At 37.1% G+C, this 26,140-nt stretch overlaps 1 protein-coding gene across 1 annotated transcript in view; it reads left to right on the top strand.

Moving 5' to 3' along the window:
* Positions 1-25,371, top strand: part of LOC106869623 (NPC intracellular cholesterol transporter 1) — a 69,325-nt gene extending 43,954 nt beyond the window's left edge. Inside the window, exons 12-22 of the mRNA XM_089349462.1 lie at positions 279-413; positions 1,588-1,677; positions 4,547-4,737; positions 5,837-5,958; positions 7,461-7,584; positions 9,715-9,773; positions 13,329-13,467; positions 16,613-16,844; positions 18,454-18,567; positions 19,335-19,497; positions 21,156-25,371. Of these exons, the coding sequence (XP_089205588.1) occupies positions 279-413; positions 1,588-1,677; positions 4,547-4,737; positions 5,837-5,958; positions 7,461-7,584; positions 9,715-9,773; positions 13,329-13,467; positions 16,613-16,844; positions 18,454-18,567; positions 19,335-19,497; positions 21,156-21,256 (1,470 nt within the window). The 3' untranslated portion in view covers positions 21,257-25,371. The remainder of the gene's footprint in view (positions 1-278; positions 414-1,587; positions 1,678-4,546; positions 4,738-5,836; positions 5,959-7,460; positions 7,585-9,714; positions 9,774-13,328; positions 13,468-16,612; positions 16,845-18,453; positions 18,568-19,334; positions 19,498-21,155) is intronic.
* The last annotated feature ends 769 nt before the right edge of the window (positions 25,372-26,140 follow it).

Below are 26,140 nucleotides of genomic sequence, written 5' to 3'. Positions count from 1 at the left end.
TGTCACCAGCAGCAGTGAGGGCAAGACCCCTGAACTTGGAGGAGCAGTATTATTGAAGGAGAGAAAAAGGTGTATTACATTAGAAGCGAAACATGGTTACTTCAGATGGTGAGAGAGAGAAATGGTGATGACAAAAATGTGACAGGGAGGCAGGCAGTAGCCATGTACCCATGTTATATAGCAAAGTGGATTGGGGACTGGAGAGAGTGAGTAGGTGGGTGAGTTCACAAGATTGCAAAAGGAGAATGACATGAGCTTATCATTAATTTTCTTTTCAGGCTAACAGATTGGATGTGCTTTGTTGTATAAAGCTGAAAATGAAGAATGTTCTCGGCACTGAAGAATGCTTATACTCATTAATAAAGAATTACTATGCTAGATTTATAATGAAAAACTATGTTCGGCCAATCATTGTGAGTATTCTTTTTTTCAGTTACTGGTTGTCTTAAATGTCTATCAAGGTTTATATTGAGCTGTATTTTGTTCTTTTTTAAACTTGCGGGATATTAAAAGAAAGCCTAGTTGAAATAAGCATCAGAAATGGTTTGCCTTATGCAGAAACTGCAGGAGTTACTTAGAGGTTTTTCAAGCTCTTCTAAACCCATTGCAATGCTGGAACCACTTCGATATATCGTTAGCAGGTTTCTCAGGGTCACAAACGTTTAGCCTCTTAGCCTGTACACTTCACCTGAGTAGGGTAGTGAGGACTGAGCTAGTTTTTGTTTATGGAACAGTTCCACTTGTGGTCTCTTATCAACCAAAGCCATCTTGAACTAGTTTCAGCTGCTGTGCTGATTCCCCTGGTGACTTTCTTCAGTTGTCTGGGGTTCCAGATCTGTATGTGAAATATACGCAAATTCAATTTGAAGAAAACATTTTGGATAGATTCTAACAGTAAATAAGGCAAAGTATGGCTGCATTGTTAAAAAATTTCATTCTCAAACATGTGATCTTGGGTTCAGTCCCTCTGTGTAACGCTTGGGTAAGCATCTTCTTTATGCTAGCTCCAGACTGACCAAAGTTTGGTTAATGGAAACTTAAAGAAGTCTAGCATGTGTGTGTTTGTTTGTGTATGTGTGTGTGTTTTAATGCTTCTTTTGGGGTCTGCAATCGCCTATATAATTGTTTTATTATAATTGTTAAATTGTTACACTAGATAATTTTTTCATTAAATTATATTTATATATATCATCATCATCATTGTCTTATATATATATATATATATATATATATATATATATGGTTCAAAACTGTACAAAAAGCACAAGACAGACACTGGTGTGGGAACAATAAACAAGGAGTATATATATATATATATATATAATATATATATATATATATATATATATATATATAAAAATATATGTATCTCAGATATTTTTTCTGAATCTCCCTGATTCTTGTAATGTGCTTGTTACCTGGTATTAAATTGATATTAATTAATATCCAATTTTTTACCCTATTGTTTAATTATATATATATATATATATATATATATATATATATATATATATATATATATATATTGTCCAACCCATACCATCATAGAAAACATGTTGAATAATGATGATGTCTATGCTATTGCAGGTGGTTGTGTTCTCTCTCTGGTTTTGCATTTCTGGTGCTTTGATGATGCGTGTAGAAATTGGTTTAGACCAAAGTTTGTCAATGCCAAAGGTAAGGTTTATTTAATTATTTTTATGTTTCATTGTCTTTTTTTTTTATATGTGCCTCAGCAGAATGAGTAGAGCTTCAGACAAAAATACCTGGAGGTATTTAGTCGTTAGCATTTAAACTAAACATATCTGGTCCTAATATTTTACCTGTTTTATGTTACACCTACCTTACGGGGTCATTCTAAAAATAAACAGTTACATCATCAAAATCTTGAAGCTACAAGATAATCCATGATTAATTCAAAACATTTGACAGAATAATCTGAATGCTAAAGGGTTAAGGTTGCTAATGCTCTGAGTTCAAATCACGCTGTGATCAACTTTGCTTTTCATTGTTAGAGGGGTTGAGTAATAAAATTCCAATTGAGTACTGCATGTCAGTTTAATTGACTAAAACCACACACCCTTTTCCTGCCAAGTTTCTTGTCTTGTACCTGTGCTGGAAACTACCATTATTATTGAGAAGGCAACAAGCTGCCAGAATCCTTAGAGCAGTGGAAGAAAAATCATTCCAGCATTTGTTCTGATTTTTAACTTTCTGAGTTCAAATGCTGCCAAAGTCAATTTTGCTTTTCATCTTTTTAAATTAGATTAAAGTACCAGTCAAATGCTGGTGTTGCTGGCATCAACAACTATTCCACCTCTCTAAATCGCTACCCCAATTCAGAAATAATTGTTATTATTATGAAGAACGTTAAAAATGGTAGAATGTCTTGTATGTAGTCAAAAGTTCAAATCCAGCTACGTCATACTTTTTTATCCTTCCAAGGACTGATAAAAAAAAAAAAAAAAGAACACCAATCAAGTTTTGGTCTTGATTAAAATGTCTAAATACCCACCCCCACCAATTTTTGATCTTGAGCCAAAGATAGAAGTTTTTCATATTAATGCCCCCTGTTTCTGTTCAAGAATATAATTTTGAAATTAACTTACATATTGGCATTTGGATTCCTAAATTCTTTTACACTTACCTTATCTGGTACTTAATGTAGAACTTAAAAACCTTTGAGAAAGGCATGAAATCCTCAACTTCTGCTTTGTGTAAAAGTTGCAGGGTGTTAAACACATGCTAAAAAAGCAATTCTGTTTTATTCATCTTTTCAAGGTCAATACAGTACCAGTTGACCATTGTTATCGACTGGCCCCTTCCACACAAAATTTCAGGCTTTGTGCCTATTATAGAATTATTATTATTATTATTATTGTTAAGGCGGCGAACTGGGAGAATCGTTAGCATGCCAGGTGAAATGGTTAGTGGTATTTCGCCCGTTGCTACATTCTAGGTTCAAATTCTGCCGAGGTTGATTTTGCCTTTCATCCTTTCAGGGTCAATAAATTAAGTGCCATTGAAATTCTGGGGTCAATGTAATTGACTGGTTGCCCTCCCCCCCAAAACTTCAGACCTTGAGCCTATAATAGAAAGGATTATTATTATTATTATTATTATTATTATTATTATTATTATTAAGGCAGCAAGCTGGCAGGATCGCTAGCACGCTGAGCAAAATGCTTTGAGGTATTTCGTCTGTGTTCATTTTCTGGGTTAAAATTCTGCCAAGGTTGACTTTGCCTTTCATCCTTTTGGGGTCACTAAAAGATGGCTACCCTTGTGGCAAAACTTGAAGCCATTATTGTTGTTGTTGTTGTTGTTATTAAGTCGCCTAGCTGGCAGAATTGTTATCAACACTGGGCAAAATGCTTAGTGGCATTTCCTCTCTACTTACATTCTGAGTTCAGATTCCACCTAGGTCGACTTTGCTTTTGATCCTTTCAGGGTCAAGTACTGGGGTTGATGTGATGACCATCACCCTCCCATCACATTCCAAGCTTTGTGCCTATAGTAGAAAGGATTATTAAAACTATTATTATTTTTATTAATCAGCAGAAGTTACAAAATGACTCAAAGGCCAAGAGTTAGGAGCATGGTACAAAACTCATCCTTTGAGTCGCCTTCTAACTGCTGTTGATTAATAATGTGTGTGTGTGAAGATGCATGATTTAGTAGTTAGGGTATATGTATTTCCTTATTACCCACAGGGGGCTAAACATAGAGGGGTCAAACAAGGACAGACAAAAGGATTAAGTCGATTACATCGACCCCAGTGCGTAACTGGTACGTATTTAATTGATCTCGAAAGGATGAAAGGCAAAGTCGACCTCGGTGGAATTTGAACTAGGAATTTAATGGCAGACGAAATCTGACTAACGATTCTGCCCTTGGTTAGAGTATATGGCTCATGATTGTAAGGTCCTGAGTTCAATTTCCAGTGTCACCTTGTATCTCTGAGCAAGACACTTTATTTAACCTTACTCCAGTTCACTCAGCTGGCAAAAATGAGTTTTACTTATAATTCAAAGGGCCAGCCTTGTCACATTCTATCATGCTGAATATCTCTGAGAACTACATTAAGGGTACGCGTGTCTGCGGCATGCTCATTCGCACACATATGTGTGTGTGTGTATTTATTTGCTATTTCTGTGGATTATTGATTACTGTGAAATGAAAATATAGATCCTTCTCATTAGATACAAAGATTCCATAAGAGACCCACTTTCTTGAGATATCATCATCATCATCATTTAATGTCCGTTGTCCATGCTGGCATGGGTTGGACAGTTTGATCAGGGCTGGCATGCTGGAAAGCTGCAGCAGACGCCAGTCTGATTTGGCATGGTTTTCTACAGCTGGATGCCCTTCCTAACACCAACCACTCTGAGAGTGTAAAGGGTGCTTTTACGTGCCACCAGTATGAGTGCCGCTTGCATGACATAAAAATTTAAATAAAAAAATTTGCCAATGTGAATAAATAAGCATACATTTGTCTAGATGTGTTCAACAAAATTTTGGGTTTTTTTTTTCTAATTTTTAGGATTCCTATGTTCTGCAATATTTCCATAACCTGTCTGAATACCTGTCTATAGGACCCCCTGTTTATTTTGTTGTTCAAAACGAGGTGGATTATTCGTTGAGAGAAAACCAAAACAAATTCTGTGCCATTACAGGTTGTAACTCAGATTCTTTGGAAGGACAAGTTTTTGTAGCTTCCATGCAGCAAAATTAGTAAGTCATTTTTGAATGTATCAGTTATTTAACGTGGTTTGTCTCTAATATCAAGGAAATGGGATGTTTCACATGTTGAACTATTGAAAATCATCACCATATTATTATTATTCATCATCATCATCATTTAATGTCTGTTTTCCATGCTGGCATGGGTTGGACGATTTGACTGAGGACTGGCGAACCAGATGGCTGCACTAGACTCCAATCTGATTTGGCAGAGTTTCTACAGCTGGATGCCCTTCCTAACGCCAACTACTCCGAGAGTGGAGTGAGTGCTTTTTACATGTCACCGGCACGAGGGCCAGTCAGGAGGTACTGGCAACGGCCACGCTCAAATGGTGTATTTTACGTGCCACCTGCACAGGAGTCAGTCCAATGTTTTGTTCACATGCCACCGTCACAAGTGCCAGTAAGGCGAAGCTGGAAATGATTGCGCTCAAATGGTGCTTTTTACGTGCCACCGGCACAGATGCATGACTGCTGCTCTAGCAATGTTCTTGCTCGGATGGTGCTGTTAACGCTCCACTGGCACAGGTGCCAGTCATCGAATTTGGTTCAGTTTTGATTGTTTTCCATGCTGGCACGGGTTGGACAGCTTGACAAGAGCTGGCCTGCTGGAGAATTGCACCTGGCTCCATTTATCTGTTCTGGCATAGTTTCAATGGCTGGATGCCCTTCCTAATGCCAACCACTCTACAGAATGTACTCAGTGCCTTTTATGTAGCAACACCGAAAATTATTATGGCCTGACACATTGGGTTTGATTCTTTTGATACCAATCCACATGGGACCACCCCTGAATCTATGATACAAATTGGAAGTTTTAAACTGATCTAAATTAAAACCTTCCAGCAAAGTTATATATGCTGGTCCATTACTTGGATGACCTATTTTTGCCAGCTGAGTGGACTGGAGCAACATGAAGTGTTTTGCTATAGGACACAACGCATTGCCCAGTCCAGGAATCGAAACCGCAATCTTATGATCATGTTTCCAACACCCTAACCACTAAACCATGTACCTCCATTATTTATTTATGTGTCTGTTATCTGAAATCTTTATTTCTCATTTTCTGAATTACTGTTTTCTTTGAAAGCACTCGAATTGCCAAGTCTTCATCCTCTTGGCTTGATGATTATTTTGACTGGATCAACCCAAATAACCAGAACCCGTGTTGCCGTTACTATAAATCCACTGGAAAGTTCTGTGATGCTGATGGTAATTTCTTTTGCTTTGCTTTCATATCTCTCTCTCTCTCTCTCTCTCTCTCTCCCCCCTCTCTCTCTCTCTCTCTCTCTCTCTCCCCCCTCTCTCTCTCCCCCTCTCTCTCTCTCTCGCTCCCCCCCCCTCTCTCTCTCTCTCTCTTTTTATGGTGTTTGCAGTTGATTTTCATCAGAGGGTAAGAAGCTCATTTTGCTTCTTAACTCCTTTGGTTTTAGTTTCAATCCCACTGCACAGCACCTTGGCCAAGCATCTTCTACTCTAGTCACTGTCCAACCAATACCTTAATGGATTTGGTAAATGGAAATTGTGTGGAAGCCCATCAAGCATGTGTGTGTCTTTGTGCCAGTGTTTATGTTTGTCCTCCCCATATCACCACCTCCATCTGACAAGCAGTGTGGGTTTGTTTATATCCCTGTGACTTAGCAGTTCTGCAAAAGAAACTGATAGAATGAGTTCCAGGCTTAAAAATAAGTATTAGGGTAGGGGTCAGGGGTCAGTCTGTTCAAATAGGTGATGCCCCAGCATGGCCATAGTCCAATGGCTGAAACAAGTAAAAGACCTAATCAGGAAGGAAATGTTGTGTCTATGATGTTTGTTCTCTGACCATGACTATTGAAATCAAGGCAGTTGATGTTCTGTTCTGCTCCATAAAGCAGCGCACTGCCAGAATCGTTAGTACACCAGACAAAGTTCTTAGCAGCATTTCATCCATCTTTACATTCTGAGTTCAAATTCTGCCAAGGTTGACTTTGCCTTTCATCTTTTCAGGATTGATAAAATAAGTACCAGTTGAACACTGGAGTTTATCTGATCGACTTACCCTGCCCTTAAAATTTCTGGTTTTGTACCAAAATTTGAAACCAATATCTGCTACTCTATGTCCGCTGGAGAAACAGAAGGTTGACATCTTTCACCCTTTTGTTATCAACCCGGTTGAAACCAGCTCTGGCTCTGTAGTACAAATATTTTGTTTTCATAAGTTTTGGATTAAAATTTTCTGCCAAACCTTAGTCACAATTTATGCTCCTAACACTAGCTGAATGATAACGAAGTTATTTTATTAAAAATTCTTTGTTATATTTAAAGTAATTGAAAGAAACACAGAGCATCTCAATAGAAATATGGTAACGAAAGGGTTAAAAGAAGGTTTGTGAATAATGGCTGGTGCAGTGTCATTCGTTTCCATGGATGCAAGTGTGGGTTGGTGACAGGAAAGGCATCCAACCCATGTGAGTGTGAAATAATGTGGATGTTAAGGCTGTGTGTGTGTGTTGACAACCAGTGTTAGTTTGTTTACATCCATGTAACTTAGCTGTTTGGCAAAAGAGACCAATAGAATAAGTACCAGATTTTTTTAAAATGTTCTGGGGTCGATTTGTTTGATTAAAGCCATTGAGGCAGTGCTCCAGCATAGCCACGGACCAATGAATGATACAAAAGATAAGACGCTTCCGATATTGTTCCATTCATTTCCCCTCACCCATTTCTGTTTACAGTTGTCAATCCTGACTGTGTTCCGTGTAAAGTGGAAATGGAAGGAAATCGACCAAGTCCTGAAGATTTTAAGAAATATCTACCATGGTTTTTGGATGCCATACCCAGTGTGCAATGTTCGAAAGGGTGAGTTAGTTTTCTGTAACATCTAGCTTTCAATTAAAGTTAAAACAAGTACAAAGATAAATTTTTTTCAACGCGTAAATACTGAACAGTATATCATTGCCAGTGCCGATGGACTGGCTCCTGTACAGGTGATACGTAAAATACACCAATTCGAGCGTGGTCGTGGATCGTTACCAACGTTGCCTTCCTGGCACGTGAAAAGACATTCGAGCAAGATCGTTGCCAGTGCCCCTGGACTGGCCCTTATGCAGGTGGCATGTAAAATACACCATTTTGAGTGTGGCTGTTGCCAGTACCTGCCTGACTGGCCCTCGTGCCGGTGGCACGTAAAAGCACCCACTACACTCTCGGAGTGGTTGGCGTTAGGAAGGGCATCCAACTGTAGAAACTCTACCAAATCAGATTGGAGCTTGGTGTCGCCTCCTGGTCCACCAGTCCTCAGTCAAATCGTCCAACCCATGCTAGCATGGAAAGCGGACGTTAAACGATGATGATAAAACCCTTTTAAGAGCAGTTGCTGGCAAATTTTTCTGCTCTTAAAAGGATTTTATCCTTTATATATATACTGTTCAGTATTTATGTGTTGAAAAAAATATATCTTTCTACTTGTTCTACAATACATTTCAATGCTTCAAAAGCAAACTTATTTTTGTTTAGATATGACGTAAAGTTAAAACAATTTTAGAAAAGCCATCTGTGTATCATCAGTATTAGTCTTTATGACAAATAAGAGTGTTGTAGTTTGCTTGAAGCATTGTAGTACAGAAGTGGAATAATAAATGAAAAGAGAAATGAAGAAAGCTTCTAAGAATGCAGAGACAAAAGTTGAAAAAACCTCACCTGAAATATTTAACCCTTTCAATACCAACCCGGATGAAACCTACTCTGGCTCTGAGTACAAATGTCTTGTTTCCATAAGTTTTGAATTAAAATCTTCCACCAAACCTTAGTCACAATTTATGTTCCTAACACTAACTTAATGATAACTAAGTTATTTTACTAAATTCTTTGTTATATTTAAAAATAATTGAAAGAAACACAGAGCATCTCAACAGAAATATGATAACAAAAGGTTTAAAGGTTTTTCAACTCTTATCTCTGCATTGTTAGAAGCTTTCCTCATTTCTCTTTTCAAATAAAAGCAATTTTTCTTATTAATATTATAAGGCAGTGAGCTGGCAGAACCATTAGCCTTGTCAAATAAAATACTTAGTGGTATTTGTTTGGCTTTACATTCTGAGTTCAAATTCCACCAAGGTCGACTTTTGCTTTTCTTCCTTCTAGGATCAATAAAATATGTACCAATCAAGTACTGGAGGTTGATTTAATCAACTAGTTTCCTCTCCCAGAATTTCAGACCTTGTGCTTATAAGAATTAGCATTAATATTAGAAGACAGCAAGGCAGTGAGCTGGCAGAATCATGAGCACACCAGGCAGAATGCTTAGCAACATTCCATCTGTCTTTATGTTCTGAGTTCAAATTTCACTGAGGAATGAAACAAGTACCAGTTGTGTACTGAGATCAGTGTAATCAACTAACCCCTACACACACACACACACACCAAAAGGCTTGCCTTGTGCCAAAATTTGAAACTAATATTATAAGACAGTGATCTGGTAGAATCATTAGTGCATCAGATGAAATGCTTGATGACTTCCCTTCCAGCTCTTTATTTTCTGTATTCAAATGCCATCAAGGGTCAACTTTCAGGCTGGATAAATAAAGCACAAATTGAACCCTGGGGTCAATGCAATCGACTTACTGCTTCCCTCTAAAATTTCTGACCTTATGCCAAAATTCAAAACCATTATTAATTAATATTATATATTTAAGGCAGCGAGCTGGCAGAAATGTTAGCACACCGAGCGAAATGCTTAGTTATGTTCTGAGTTCAAATTCCGCCGAGGTCAACTTTGCCTTTTATCCATTCGGGGTCGATTAAATAAGTACCAGTTACACACTGGGGTTGATGCAATCGACTTAATCCCTTTGTCTGTCCTTGTTTGCCCCCTCTATGTTTAGCCCCCCCACCCTGTGGGCAATAAAGAAATAAACAAATATTAAAAAATTTTTTTTTTTAATGTAATTTTATACTAATCTAGGATGTATTTTCAAATTTATTTTCCAGAGGTCATGGTGCATATGCTACTGCTCTCAAGTTTAACAAAAATAAAACCGGAGTATTGTGTAAGTTGAATATGATTTGTCCAATTCAGTCCAAATCAACCCTTTTGATACCAACTCATCTCAGACTATCATCCCTGGTTCTATAGTACAAATTCCCTGTTTAACCTTTTAACCCCTTAACGTTTAAACCAGACACATCCAGCCCAAATATTCTACCTGTTTTACATTCAAATCAGTCACATCTGGCCTAGAATGCCGTCCATCCTCATCATCAGCATCACCATCATTTAACGTCTGCTTTCCATGCTGGTATGGGTTAGATGGTTTGACTGCAACTGGTAAATCAGAGAGCTGCACCAGGCTCCAGTCTGATCTTAGCTTGGTTTCAGTGGCTGGATGTCCTTACTAACACCAATCACTCCAAGTGTGTAGTGGGGTCCTTTTACATCTCACTGGCATGGATGCTTTTCCGTGTCACCAGCACAGGTGCTTTTATGAGGCACCGGCACTTTTATGAGGCACCGGCACAGATGCCGTTATGTGTCACTGGCAACAGCCAGCTAAAATAAATGATCACATCGTCAAAATCTCAAAACTATGAGATAATGCATGATTAATAGTGCCGATGGACTGGCTCCTGTGCAGGTGGCACATAAAATACACCATTTCGCGCGTGGCCGTTGCCAGTACCGCTCGACTGGCCTTCATGCTGGTGGCACATAAAAGCACCCACTACACTCTCAGAGTGGTTGATGTTAGAAAGGGCATCCAGCTGTAGAAACTCTGCCAGATTAGATTGGAGCCTGGTGTAGCCATCTGGTCTACCAGTCCTCAGTCAAATCGTCCAACCCATGCTAACATGGAAAGCGGACGTTAAACGGCGATGATGATGATGATGTGAATAAATAAACATTGCATTTGACAGAGTAATCTAATTGCTAAAGAGTTAAGCTGATCTAAGTCAAAACCTGTCAAAATTTCAAAATCATATTCCAAACACCAGATTAGTAAAGACAGTTATTTTGACAACTTCTTCATTATTTTTCAAATTAATTGAAACGAAAGCATATTTCAACAGAAATATGGTAAGAGGCTCCATAGAGGCTGGTCTTGGTCTGCATCTGCACCATGGATAACTGGCACTTCATCAGTTACGATGATAAGGGTTTCAGTTGATCTGTTCAACAGAACAGCCTGCTCATGAAATTTACATACAAGTGGCTGAGTACTCCACTGACCCACATGCCCCTAACATAATTCTCAGGAAGATTCAGCATGATGCAGAATGTGACAAGGCTGGCCCCTTTGAATTACTGGTAAACTCGTTTTTACTAGCTGAGTGGATGGAGCTACGTGAAATGAAGTATCTTGCTCAAGGACACAACATGCGACTAGAAATTGAACCTTATGAGCCACATGCTTTCACTTGGTGTTATATACATTTGAGGCATGTGGCTAAGTCATCATCATCATTTAATGACCATTTTCTGTGCTGGTTTGGTTAGGGATATTCGGCTCATGATTGTAAGGTTCAATTCCCAGTGGTACGTTGTGTCCTGATTACCAGTAGCATGTTGTGTCCTAATTCCCAGTGGCATGTGTCCTGATTCCCAGTGGCATGCTGTGTCCTGATTACCAGTGGCATGTTGTGTCCTGATTACCAGTGGCATGTTGTGTCCTGATTACCAGTGGCATGTTGTGTCCTGATTACCAGTGGCATGTTGTGTCCTGATTACCAGTGGCATGTTGTGTCCTGATTACCAGTGGCATGTTGTGTCCTGATTACCAGTGGCATGTTGTGTCCTGATTACCAGTGGCATGTTGTGTCCTGATTACCAGTGGCATGTTGTGTCCTGATTACCAGTGGCATGTTGTGTCCTAATTCCCAGTGGCATGCTGTGTCCTAATCCCTTGTGGCATGCTGTGTCCTAATCCCTTGTGGCATGCTGTGTCCTAATCCCTTGTGGCATGCTGTGTCCTAATCCCTTGTGGCATGCTGTGTCCTAATTCCCAGTGGCATGCCGTGTCCTAATTCCCAGTGGCATGCCGTGTCCTAATTCCCAGTGGCATGTCGTGTCCTAATTCCCAGTGGCATGTCGTGTCCTAATTCCCAGTGGCATGTCGTGTCCTAATTCCCAGTGGCATGTCTTGTCCTAATTCCCAGTGGCATGTCGTGTCCTAATTCCCAGTGGCATGTCGTGTCCTAATTCCCAGTGGCATGACGTGTCCTAATTCCCAGTGGCATGTCGTGTCCTAATTCCCAGTGGCATGTCGTGTCCTAATTCCCAGTGGCATGTCGTGTCCTAATTCCCTGTGGCATGTTGTGTCCTAATTCCCTGTGGCATGTCGTGTCCTGATTATAGAGTATAAATCCAAAGGCAGAATAAAATTGGAGATTCAGTTATAAATTCCTTTTAATTATCACTTAATCTATTACATAATCTTTACATGTGTTTCACCACAGATGCACATTTTCAAGGAAACAGAAGGAACACTGTTTCATATTCAAACTTGGTACCGAAAGTTGTAAACGAACGCTTTTCATTCTACTTCAGTACCTTCTCTTAGTTTATTAAACCCTTTCTTATCCTTCAACTCTTCTCTTACCTCATCTTTTTCCCTTAACCTTCTTAACTTCACCCACTCCTCCCACTTGTCTTTCCTTCTTCCTCTCCCACTCGGTTACTGTCTCCCATTATTTTCTCTCCCGTCAACTTTTTCATCTCCTCCTCCTCCCCTACCACCACCACCACAGCAAGTTCATTCTACTCTTAATGTCTAAGCTGTAGTTGCTATAAGAATTAGTTGTACTTGCTATAAGAATTAGTTGTACTCTTCTTTACTGAATATAATTCGTTGAAGTGTATTTCCAGCTTCCAAAAGTTAGCTTATACTATTCAATATTTTTGAGATGAGGAATTATGTACATTATTTATAATGGACAGATAGGTGTCCTCATCTTGTTGTTATCACAACATAGTGGATAAAAGCATGGGCTACTAACCCTCGGATTCTAAGTTCAATCCCAGGCAGAGACTTGAAAAATAATATCAACAGAAAAATAACATCAGCAACATACCTTAGGATGTACCCCATTAGTCAAATAAAGGGTTGGGTTCGAAATTCCACCAGAACACCTGATGAAAGCTGGAGAATACATCAGCCGAAACATTATGGTAACAACAAACAAGGTGAGGACACCTGTCCATCCTTTGTAAATAATGTAAAAGTTAGCTTATATTTGAAATTTTGTCTTCATCAGCCTCCTCATCATTTAATGACTACCTGTCATACTGCATGAGTTGAATGGTTTGATAGTGTAAAAAGCACTGGTGATGGTGCTATGTAAAATGCACTGGTGCCAGTACTGCATAAAAAGCACCCAGTACATTCTAGGAAGGGTATCCAGCCATTGAAACCATGCCAAAACAGAGAATTGGGTCCTGGTGCAGCTCCTGGCCTTGCCATCTCTTGTCAAACCATCCAACCCATGCCAGCATGAAAAGCAGACATTAAATGATGATGATGAAGTTTTCTTCTGATTTTTATTTTTTTACAGATTCCACCTTTTAAGATAAAAAGTAATTTTTGTTTCAAATATTTTTGTTTTTCCAGCTTCCTATTTCATGTCATTCCATACGGTGTTGAAGACTTCCACTGATTATATTGATGCTTATAAACACGCTCGAATAATTGCTCAGAATATTACAAAGTCAATGAATTCTAGCGGGGAATACAAAATTTTCCCTTACAGGTAAGTTAAATTTAATTGGGAAGAAGAAAATAACTTGATATTTTTCCTTATTTATTTTTCTGTCATATTTTAACTGCAGGCATGGCTCTGTGGTTAAGAAACCTGTTTCCTAACCACATAGTTTCAAATTCAGTCTCCCTGTGTGGCACCTTGGACAAATGTCTTCTTCTATAACCCCAAGCTGACCAAATTCTTGTGAATGGATTTGGTAGGTGGAAAGATTTAAAGAAGAATGTTGCGGTCGAGAAGGTGAATCTCAGTGACCTTTTTGTGTGCACAGTTTGTGACAGACCATGCCTTTCTTTTGCCAGGCTCAAATCTCATTTGTGGACCCATGAAAAACAAATCTCCACCAACTATTCTGCCTATATGTCTAAGGCAGTGAGCTGGCAGAAATGTTAGCATGCCAGGCGAAATGCTTAGTGGTATTTTGTCTGTCATTATGTCCTGAGTTCAAATTCCACCGGGGTCGATAAATTAAGTACCAGTTGTGTACTGGGATCGATTTAATCAACTGGCGCAAAAATTTGGGGCCTTGTGCCTAGAATAGAAAAGAGTATATATCTGTGCACACCTTTCAATGTTGAGTATGCCATAAGGTTTGCAAATCTAATGGAAGCCCCAAAAGACATTTTAAGACCCACAAAGATCAGAACTTAACTGCTGCTCTTGGTGGTCCAAATCAGATATGCAATGTATGTGGGTGTCTTTTCAAAACATTGTCTGGTTTTAAAAGCTACATCAGATGCCATGATGGATCTAAGGTGTCAGTACAAGATGGATCACAAGAGGTGGTCAGACTCTGCATAAGGAGGAGACAACCACTGTGTGCATATATAATCTTTTCCCTTGTTTCAGTCATCAGACCACGGCTATGCTGGAGCACCACCTTGGAGAATTTTTAGTCAAATGCTTTTTTGTTTTGTTTTTAAAGCCTGGTACTTACTCTATCAGAGCCTTTTGCCAAACCGCTAAGTTATGGGGGCGTAAACACACCAACACTGTTTGTGAAGTGGTAGTAGGGGACAAACACAGACACTAAGGCACGTGCACACACACACGCATACATATATATATATGTGTGTGTGTGTGTATATATATATATATATATAACAGGTTTCTTTCAGTTTCTATCTACCAGAACCACTTGGATGACTTTGGTTGACCTGAGGCTATAGTAGAAGACACTTACCCAAGGTGCCATGCAGATCAACTGAACCTGCAACCATGTTGTTGGGAAGCAAGCTTCTTACCACACAGCCATACCTGCATCTGTAACCATGTAGAGGCTCCTTCAATGGCTCAGAGGTTCTGCACTTGGCTGCTTGTGGTGGTGTTTTTCAATCCCATAATACATTAGATCACTGGGACAATACTGAGGCTGTCTATTCATCATAGACTTTAAGATCTGCAAGTTTACCAATTATACTGAGCTGTTACTACTTCCTATGGTGAACTTGGTGCCTATTTACAGCCAGCTGGCCTGAGTCAGAGAGAGATGAAGTAACTTTTTACTTTGTTCACTGCACAGTGCCAGTGATGAGACACATACTAGTGACTCTTCAACTGTAAGACCAGCGCTCTACCGAGTCAACCAAGCTGAAATAGAAACTGTTGTATTGTTTTGGTTGGTGTTTGGATCCAAGTGAACAACCCTGATCTTGGATCAAAGCTGTCCAAGTTCTGACCATTATCATCATCATCATTATCATTGCATCATCATTGTCATCATCATTGTTGTCATCCTCATTTCAGTGTCTGTTTTTTTCATGCTGGCATGGCATGGATGAGTTGTCACAACCTGAATCGGATTTTATTTATTGTTACAGCCAGGACCATCTTAACAGTATTATAGGCCCCTAGGTAAATCAGTCCACTGGGCCCAATAGTATTTATACATTGACCACAAGCTACCTGCACACTTAGATTAGAATTGGGTCCTTAAACTTGAAGGATCTTGGGTAACTACCCAGTGTGCCCATACCTTAAGATGGCACTGGTTACTGCTGCCCTACGTAGGTTAGAGAAGAGCATCTCGTTAATCAAGGGTACTTTCTAAATTTGTGGTTTGGGATCCCAAACTAGAAATTATTATTACTTTGCATAAGTAATGGCAAAGAATTGTAATCACTCGTCTTTGTGTGTTTGCGAAATTACTGGAAAACGGCTGAACAGATTTTCACCAAATTTGGCAGAAATACTCATTAGGTGAGTGGCTCGAAACGATGAAAATTTGGTTTGATTATCTTCAAACATACATAAATATATACATAGATATGCAGCTCTATGTGCATGTATGTGTGTGCACAGTGATAGATTTGAGGGTTTTGTTTATTTACGAGTTGATTTCTTAATTTCACAGGAGTATAAATACCTATAATGTTGGTAATTAAAAAAAAAATCGCCTATAAGCAAGTAGTCATATTATTTATATCCTACAACAACTACACCATGTTTGATTCGCCTGCCATCACTAAAAGACGTTGATATGCAATATTTTCTAGAAATATTTAATTTTGTTCACTTTCTTTTTCATATGAATCAACCCTCGTCTGCATGTGTATAAATCATGGTGTACCTATGTGCATAGACACATGTGGGCACATGCATACATAAATATATACATACATAGATATGCAACTGTGTGTGTGTACAGTGATGGATTCAAGGGTTTCGTTTATTTACAAGTTGATTTCTTAATTTCACCATTCTTAGGCTTCTAATCCTCTTTTAGTCAAACAAAACCATATTCAGTTCAATTAAAAAGCATCGGTAAGCAACACATTGTAAACCACACTAGAATTTGCGAAAAAATTCATCTGCACGCAGGATATGCATCGCCCCTCCGATGCTTTTTCTTTTTCATTATTGTTGTTATTGTTGTTAAGGCAGTGAGTTGAAGAATTGTTAGCATGCTGGGCAAAATGTTTAGCAACACTTCATCTGTCTTTACTTCTGAGCTAAAGTCAACTTTACCTTTCCTCCTTTTAGAGTCAATTACATAAGTACCAATTGTGCACTGGGTTCAATGTAATCGACTTAACCCCTCCCCGGAAATTGTTGGCCTTGTGCCAGAATTTGAAAGCAGTGTTGTTGTTGTTGTTGTTTTTGATTGACTATCAAAGAAATTTTGTTTTATTTCCAGTGTCTTCTATGTGTTCTACGAGCAGTATCTGTCAATTGTAAACGACTCCATCTTCAACATTGGAATGTGTTGTGCATCTATCTTTGTCATGACAGTCATTCTGATGGGATTTGACTTCCATACTTCAATCCTTGTAGTTTTTACCATTCTTATGATATTGGTCGATATGTTAGGAATGATGTACCTTTGGGATATACAGCTCAATGCCCTTTCACTTGTTAATCTTGTCATGGTAAGTTAATATGTTGTTGTTTTTTTTATATATTTACTTAATTACTTTACATACATTCTAATTACTTTCACTAACTTATTAACATAACAGAAAAACTCATCATTATCATTGTTTAACGTCCGCTTTCCATGCTAGCATGGGTTGGACGATTTCACTGAGGACTGGTGAACCGGATGGCTACACCAGGCTCCAATCTGATTTGGCAGAGTTTCTACAGCTGAATGCCCTTCCTAACGCCAACCACTCCGAGAGTGTAGTGGGTGCTTTTATGTGCCACCGGCATGAAGGCCAGTCAGGTGGTACTGGCAACGGCCACGCTCAAAATGGTGTATTTTACGTGCCACCTACACAGGAGCCAATCAGTGGTGTTAAATTTATAAAAAACATAATTCAATTGAGTTATGTAGTTTATGTAATATACAAACTTTGGGTTAGTTAAAATGTTTGTGACATATTTTGACTTCTAAAGGTAAATTCATTGCAGTTACCATGGAGAAAAAGTTCTCTCCTATAGAAAAATGTGTAAAAACATCATACCTGCCCAGTGTTGCCCCCTGTCAGATTCCCAGAAAACCGTGTTTCTGGCTTTTTAGCCTTCCTCAATAAGACTGAAGGGAAATAACCCTGAGTAGATTCAAAAAGCGGTCAACATCAGTGAGTGAGATGTGCTATTGGACTGCTTGGTTGAGATAAGAATAGCAGCATTAATGTAAATGTGTCCATTTTATCAAAGGGCTTTTTCTCAATAACTCTTAGATGAATTGTAATAATAAACATAAGATATATTTCCTTTGCTAATAAGCATAATTTATGACATAAATGTGAGTAAATAAAAAAATCACTGTGAAGTTCCTAACAGTAAGCCTGTTATAAAGAACAAGTTGCAACAAAGTACCAGAAGTAGATGTAAATTTGTCAGTTATTGCCAGCTAATTAAAGTAATCAGTTCAAAGGTCAGAAGCTTCTCTCTGTTTCTGGTATTTTGTTGCGTCTCTCAACAAAAGACTTGTACTTCATAACCGAATGTTACCTTCGACAAATCACTCTCATCCAAGAGATTGTTATCCCCTTCTCATTATATAAATCTTTAGTTAAATATATTCTATAAGAATATTATATACTGAATTTACAGTGAGTGGTCTTAAAGTATTTATACATTTAATATGAGTGATTATATATAATATATTGTGAAATGATATCAGGAAATTAATATCAGAAAAATTCTTCAGAAAGATATATACATGTGTAGAATAATTATTATATTAAAATATAAATATATATAAAAAGATATGTATAAGTATAAATATATAATAATAAATATGACAGTTTAAAATTAAGTTTTTAAAACATCTTACGATCATTTCACAAAAGTATTGTCCCTATAATGGAATCCTATCTTGATAAACATTTATAGACAATACTTCTGCTCTTCAGAGATATCAAATGTGAAGTTTGAATAATTTATCGATAAATTATACAAACTTCACATTTTATATCTGCTTCTCATTGTTCATTCACTACCAACAAACGAAAACTAAACATCATCATCATCATTAGCTTTACAAACCATTGTAGCTTCATTTTCTTACTTTAAAATTTATTTTTGCAGTCTGTTGGAATATCAGTTGAATTCTGTTCTCATATCGCTCGAGGCTTTGCTGTATCTAAGGAAGGAGACAGAGTCACAAGGGCCCAATATGCTGTGGCTCATACAGGAAGTTCAGTAAGTGTTACACTTTCATTCTATTATTACTTCTGCCTTAGTGAAGGCAGAGGTATTGTTTTCAGTCATGTTTTTTTGTCCGTGGACAAGATATCTCAAGGACTGCTGGATGGATTCGGATGAAACTTTCAGGGATGTTTGGCCTCGTGACTGGCACAAACTGCTTATATTTTGGGATCGATCTGGTAGCGGGCAAGGATTCTGGATTATTTTTCCTGTTGTTTTTTTACTTAATTTTTGAGAACGGTCAGGTTCATTTTTAGTATTCTCGTTTGTGAAATCTACTATTGAGAAATCTGCAGTTACTATCCAGATTACAAGTTCAGGTTTATACCTATAATTATTGGGGCCCTGAGATATGTAACACACTGCCTAAATACCAATCTTGAGAAATTAGGCTTCTCAAAACCAGAAAGGAAACAGCTAATTTGAAGGCTAGAGATCCAATCCATTCACTGGAACTGTAAAAATCTGTAAAACTTTTCAGAAGTTTATCATTTAAATATATATGAGCATGTCTAGATATGCAGCTATATACATGAGAATACATACATAAAACAAAACATACAAATCTGCACATACATACATACATGCATATAAACAAAAATACCCTTTTGTTAATGTTGAAATTTCAATGAAGGAGCCTTGGATCTAGGTTAGAAACCAATTCTTTCTCTATTGGCAAGAAATCTTGAAATGAACTGAATAACGACATACATACATACAAATAAAACAATATTATACATAACTCTTGTTTTGTTTTTCAGGTAATGAGTGGAATAACACTGACCAAACTTTTTGGAATAATTGTTCTAGCCTTTTCAAAGTCCCAGATTTTTAGAGTCTTTTATTTCCGAATGTATCTTGGCATTGTATTTTTTGGAGCAACCCATGGTCTAATATTTTTACCTGTTTTGCTCAGTTATATTGGTAAGTAGTTTGTGGTTCTCTTGTTTCTTCTTCTTTCACACTCTTTATTGTTAATAGACTGTAAATGGATTCTGTGATGCTTTCTGCAATATTCCAGTTGATGGTTCAGTGATGCAACCAACACACTGTGTGACATACACCATAAGTAACTGCGTATCCCACAGACACTTGTATCTTAAATACAGTCAACAGACAGAATCAGTACAATACAGTTCTGTGTCAAGGCTGGACCTCTTAATTACATAGTGTCTAATGGGACTCCATTCTGTTTCCATCTTCCTGATTTCACTCGGGAAGCTTTTGCTGACCTATTTCACTGTTACCATGACAACCAACATTATTTCTTTTTTAAGTATAAGCTTCAAAGTTGAGTCAGCGGAGAGAAGTTCCAACTAGATGAAATCTCCAAATGGTTTAACTTGCACAAGTCACTGATATCCAAGTGGCTAAAAAGGGTCAGTAGAAGGGTATCCAAGATGGCGGCGAGCTGGCAGAAACGTTAGCACGCCGGACGAAATGCTTAGCCGTATTTCGTCTGTCTTTATGTTCTGATTTCAAATTCCGCCGAGGTCAACTTTGCCTTTCATCCTTTTGGGGTCGATAAATTAAGTACCAGTTACGTACTGGGGTCGATGTAATCGACTTAATACCTTTGTCTGTCCTTGTTTGTCTCCTCTATGTTTAGCCCCTTGTGGGCAAGAAAGAAATAAGGGTATCCAAGAGTCAGACCCTGGATGTGCTCTGGCCCCTTTCGAGTGTAAGAAGTAAAGGACCGAAATACTTGCCTGAATAGGGCTTCTTCTCTAAAGACCTTCTGGTGTTCAGCTTTCTTGAGAGTTTCTTACCACCCAGGGTATTACCCAGGGTGGCAAAAGAATACTTCAAAGATGGGAAACATTCTAGTTTTAGAAAGACCTGATTATCACAGTTTCTTTAACATTTTTTGTTCTTCACTTCATAATTTAATTTCATGGTCATTCCAATAACAATGTTGATTCATCACCATTTAATGTCCATTTATCATGCTGGCATGGGTTGCACAGTTCAGCAGGAGCTGGGAAGTCAGAGAACTACAGCAAGCTCCTGCATCTGTTTTGCTATGGTTTCTATAGCTGGATATCCTTCCTTAATACCAACCACTTTACAGAGAATACTGGGTGCTTTTTACATGGCAACCACCCCACAACTGAAGGAGATGTCATTATCCACCGAAACATGGAGTTGGTGTTTCCTGCAAGTCATGTTTCCCCCATAATAAACAGGTCACATCTCAACAAAAAATATTTTGGGTATATAAAGCTGCTTTTCACAGTTAACAGTAATAAAATTTTGACTAAATGTATCTGATACTTGCATTAAAAGGATTGAAAATCCCATGCTGGTGCCACATAAAAAGCACCCAGTTTGCTCTATAAAGTGGTTGGCATTGGGAAGAGCATCTAGCTGTAGAAACCATGCCAGAATAGACAATTGGCACCTGATACAGCTCTCCAGCTTGCCAGCCCCTGTTTCAACTGCCTGACCCATGCCAGCATGGAAAACATATTAAATGATGATGATGTCAACTAGCTATCATTTGAACAGACTTCTCTCTCTCTCTCTCTTTTTCTCTCCTCCACCCTTTTCATTTATTTATTGTGTCTATTCCTTTTTTACAGGTCCACCAAAAAGAAATGTACATCACTTTGAAATTGAAGACAAAAAGAGTTCTTCAGAGCGAAGTGATAGTGAAACCAGAGAAAGATATCAGAAAATATGAGCGCTAGACTTGTTCTTTACAAGAAAACGAACACCGCCATTCTTGTGTTGAGAATGAATTCACTGTACAAAGCCAATAATGATAATAATAATATGAAGGGAGGAATTGTTCATTAGTTACTGAGTGATTATTTAAATGAAAAAAAAAAAATTGCAGACGGATTTGATAATCCCCCACCCCCTCTATCTGTTCCTAAATTTTTAACTCTTAGAATTCAAAATAACATCATCACTACTACTACTACCACCATTACTTCTGCTTTTATTTAATTTGCAGGAGTGTTTCTCCCATAAAACACAAGAATAAAAATAATTTAAGTAACAACAATTTACTAATAAAAAAACCTGCTTGATTCTGTTTGATTTCTTAAGCTTCTCCAATGTTTGCAGGATTCTCTCTTTCTATAAAATAATTTACATTTTTTTTTAATCAAATTCAATGTTTTTTGTTCTCTTTTCAGTACAGTGATTTTTTTTCAATTTTCTTTTTTTTTATAAAGAAAACATTTTTTGTAAATAGTTCCATTAAATATAAAATAATTCCATTAAATATAACATGATTTATAGATTGTTGTTTTATTTAAACAACTTTTTTTTTAATGTACCTCTCACGAAAATACGACAGTCACATTTTGGTGAGTGGCGGGGGTTGTCAAGTTTCAGGTTTTAATTGTTTTTTGATGTTTTTTTTTTCAAGTGATTGGGAAAATAGCGTTAATAATGTTAACAAGATGAAATAATTATTTCTGACACACAAATTGGCACTTGAATGATTTGTTTAAGTTTTCATTCTATTTGTTTGTTTTTAACATCTTGATTATGACCATGCATTCCAACTGTCTCCAGCAAAACATATAATGACAGTGAAGATGAAAACATTAAACTGAGCAAATGAATGGGAAAAGTTCTATAACTTTAGTGGGGTGGAGGGGACCGTCCTTTTTTTTTTCTAGGGCTTTGAAGGGCTATGTTTCATTCAGAATCCCTCCGTCACAATTAGTACTCATCTCAAGATGTTCTTTCCACATGACTAAATCATCCTCCCTGCTCGTAAATAAGTCCCAACTAACATATTTTCATTCTCTACAAATGCTAGACCTCACATTCTCTGATTACCTTTCAAGGTTACCACACATCTATATTGCCAAGACTGCATCTAACAAAAGTTGGGGGTTATTCTCTTCAGCTTTAAACAATTTCTTTATAAATCCTGTGTGTATACCACAGAGAATTCTCTTTGAATATATACAGAGCATATCTAACTTTACTCACCTCCCACAAAATGTCATCTGACTTATAAGCAAGCTTTCACTTATTGTCATGTTGCCACCACTAAATCAGTGATGTGCACACAAACCCTGTCTCTTTTACTGCTACTATAAACAGTTTCTGTTCTCCTCTGAACTTTCTAACTATGTATACCTCCTAATGTATGTCATCTGTATTTACATAGACTCCCCTTTTTTTTGAAAATATTTCCCAATATCTTCCTCCCAGAACTTGTGACCCTCTAAAAAATACTCCTTTGGTATTTCTAGATATTTGACTGATGTAAATTCAAGCTTATACATCAACTGTCCCTAAAGACTGTTGGCATATTCCCTCTTCTTTGTATTAATAAGAGAAGAGAAGCACCCCAAATGAACATAGAATATTTTGTCTTTGTTTTGTGTGGAATTTAAGAAAAATATAAATGTTAAAATTATCAAAAGTTAGTAAACATGACATGATAGTTTAGTAAGAAAATTTTGAGGTGGCAAAATTGATCAGTTAGTCAGTAGAGCATCTGACAAAATATTTTTGTCATTTGATAGAGCATTGGACAAAATGCTTTGCAGATTTTATTTCAGCTTTTAATATTTGGTGTTCAAATCCCACCAAAGTCAGCTTTGTTATTTTTTCTTTCAGGGTCAATAAAGTACCATTCTGAGTGGTTGGGTGGTAGAATCATTAGAGGGTTAGACTAAATACTTTGTTCCAGTGTTTTGCATTCTGAGTTCAAATCCTGCTAATGTGTACTTAGATGGTAGACTTAATCTCCTGTTCTTTAATCCTACCACCAACTTGTTGGATACCCTTAGCAGAATTTGCTTTATTGTAAGCATTCAGGTTAGGTTCCTAGTTTGAGTGTAACTTCTTAAATTCCTCTTTCTTTCCAGTCTCAGGGGCTCTATAAAGGGTCAAAGGTCATGACCCTTTGTAAAAGGGCATGATCTTCCTTCTGACTAAATGAATGAAAAATATCAGAACTACAATTAAAATTTCCCTTTAGCAATTATCTAAAAATCTGTATGACATCATTACATTTGTAACCATTGGTAAGTTATGAGTGGTTCCAGAAGATGATTTTAAATAGTCAAGTTCGTGTTTAACATCAATAGACATAAAAATTCCAAATCTTTTTTTATATTTATTAGAAATTATTATTATCAATAATTATGCTTTTGTTTGTTTGTTTTTTACATGTATAAATCCAGTTCAAATGACTTCAACTGCTGTAAATCTGTGAGTTTGATGGTTGTGGGTAGTTCATGCCTGATTGAGACACCATTTCATTATCTAACTATGAGATGAATAATTATATAGATTAGAGACTTCACAACCAGCTCTTAATTAAATACAGCTTATAACTCAATACCTGCTGCAGTTGTTTCATTGTATTTCTGGACACAGTGCAACATTCTGTTCCTCAATTCATCCAACTCTAAATAAATGTCAGATATTCTGATGGTAAAAAATGGTAACTTATTCAAAGAGCAGGGTGGTTATATTTCTAATCTACTTAACATATGTCCCTGTGTGGTACATAGAAACAGTTATCATTATTGCAGCAACACTTTGTAGACTTTCTGAGAATGAGTTAATTTGATAAAGTTGATAAAAAGTGTTAGCTAAAAGGTTGATAATTATAAGAATTTATAAATGTAATGTTTGAAAATTAAAAAAAAAACAGGAGGGACAAAATTTAACATAGATTGTATTAGATATATGCTTAAAAGGAAGGGAAAACATTTTGATGTTTCAGATGTTAGTCCTTCATCAACTTTTTCCCTTCTTTTTAAGCATTAACCTAATACAGTATTTGCTCAACCTTGTCCCATCTGGGTTTTTTTTTTTTTTTTTTGTTTATTACATTTACTGTTTCTAATTTAGATACAAGGCTAGCAGTTTTATGAAGAGAGACTTTCTTGATACTATCAACCTCAGTACACTACTGGTACTTCGTTTTATCAACCCCAGAGAGTTGAAAAGCAAAGTTGACCGTCATGAGATATGAACTCAGAAGAATGCTTTTTTGCCAATGTTCTAACAATTCTTCCTCATTTTTACACCAATTTTGCTGGGAGGGAGCTAGTCAATTACACCATCCTTGAAAGGAAGGCAAAGTTGGTCTCGTTAGGATTTGAACTCAGAACATAAAAGATCAGAAGAAATGCCACTAAGCATTTTCTCGGGTGCACTAATGATTCTACTCGCTCACTGATGATAATAATAATAATAATAATAGTAATGAACTTGTTTACAGTTCTTGGGTGCATTACAGCAGACTTTCATTCAACTGCAAAATTCTATTGCCAAAAATGTTAGTTTTTGTACAATATGTAGAAGAGTAAATAAAAGACAAAGGAATTTGGCAGGAGACACAATAAGTAACATTCAAGACTAGCTTGTTTTTTAAAACACCAATAAAACATCCTTGGATAAGTCTTATATTCTTTTTAAATATTCTTTTTTTTTTTTTCTTTGATAAACAAAATTTTTAAAAAATTTTCAGAATTGTCATTATTTTACCAAAATGAAAACTTTTTTTTTTGTCACCTAAATCGGTTTGTGAAATACTTCATTGATTAAATGAACTGTCAAATATCTTTAATCACAAATACATGATAAATGCATAGCATTGATGCTCACACAATATTGTTTCCACGAAATACAACACTTTTTGCAGCTTGATTCCTCTCTGCTTTTCTTCTCCTGGATTTCCTTCCATATTTATCTGATTCTAATTTTGAAGTTGTTTTTATTTTCATTCTTTTTTTTTGTTTTAATTTATTTTTTACAAACAAAACTTTTGATTTAGAATATTGATTGAATAAAAAATATTTTTACAATGAATATTTGTTGTTAATTTCATAAAAGGCTCCCCATGCTGGTTCCTCATAAAATGCACCTGTACTGGTGCCACATGAAAAGCACCCATGCCAGTGCCACATAGAAGTCACTCATTACACTCTGTAAAGTGGTTGGTGTTTGAAAACCATCCAACTCATGCCAGCATGGAAAATGAATGTATGATGATGATGATGATGATATGTGTGTATCTGTGTTTCCTTGTCTTGACATTACACGGTGATTGTAAATAAGTGTCACTGTCATACAAGCAGTGTCGTTTATTTCTGATATTCCATGTAAACCATGTCTGACCATGAGTAAATAGATGAGGGTTTCTGACAGGAAAGGCATCAGTCTGTAGGAAATCTGCTTCACTAAACTGTGTGTGGCCCACACAAGTATGGAAATGTGGATGTTAAAATGATAATGATTGGATTGTGTCTGAGAGGCATACCACCTCTGCCTCCCAGTCTGTTCTCACACAAACATGGCCATATGGTTAAAAAGGTTGTTTCCCAGTCATATGGTTTGGGGTTCAGTCCCAACATGCAGCACTCTGGGCAAGAGTCTAAAATAATCCAAAGCTAATCAAAGTCCTGGAAACTGAAATAAGCTTGTCATATATACGGATATGTGTTTGTTTGTTTGTTTACATTTGTGCTCAGAGAAGGTTGTCCACTATGACTAATGTTGCCATATCTGTCAATAACACATCTACTTACATCACCCTTTTGAAGATGTATGGCTGTGTGGTAAAAAGCTTGCTTCCCAA

Source organism: Octopus bimaculoides, chromosome 3 (genome assembly GCF_046866305.1).
Source record: "Octopus bimaculoides isolate indiv1 chromosome 3, ASM4686630v1, whole genome shotgun sequence".
Classification (NCBI taxonomy): domain Eukaryota; kingdom Metazoa; phylum Mollusca; class Cephalopoda; order Octopoda; family Octopodidae; genus Octopus; species Octopus bimaculoides.
This window is presented reverse-complemented; position numbering and strand designations above follow the sequence as displayed.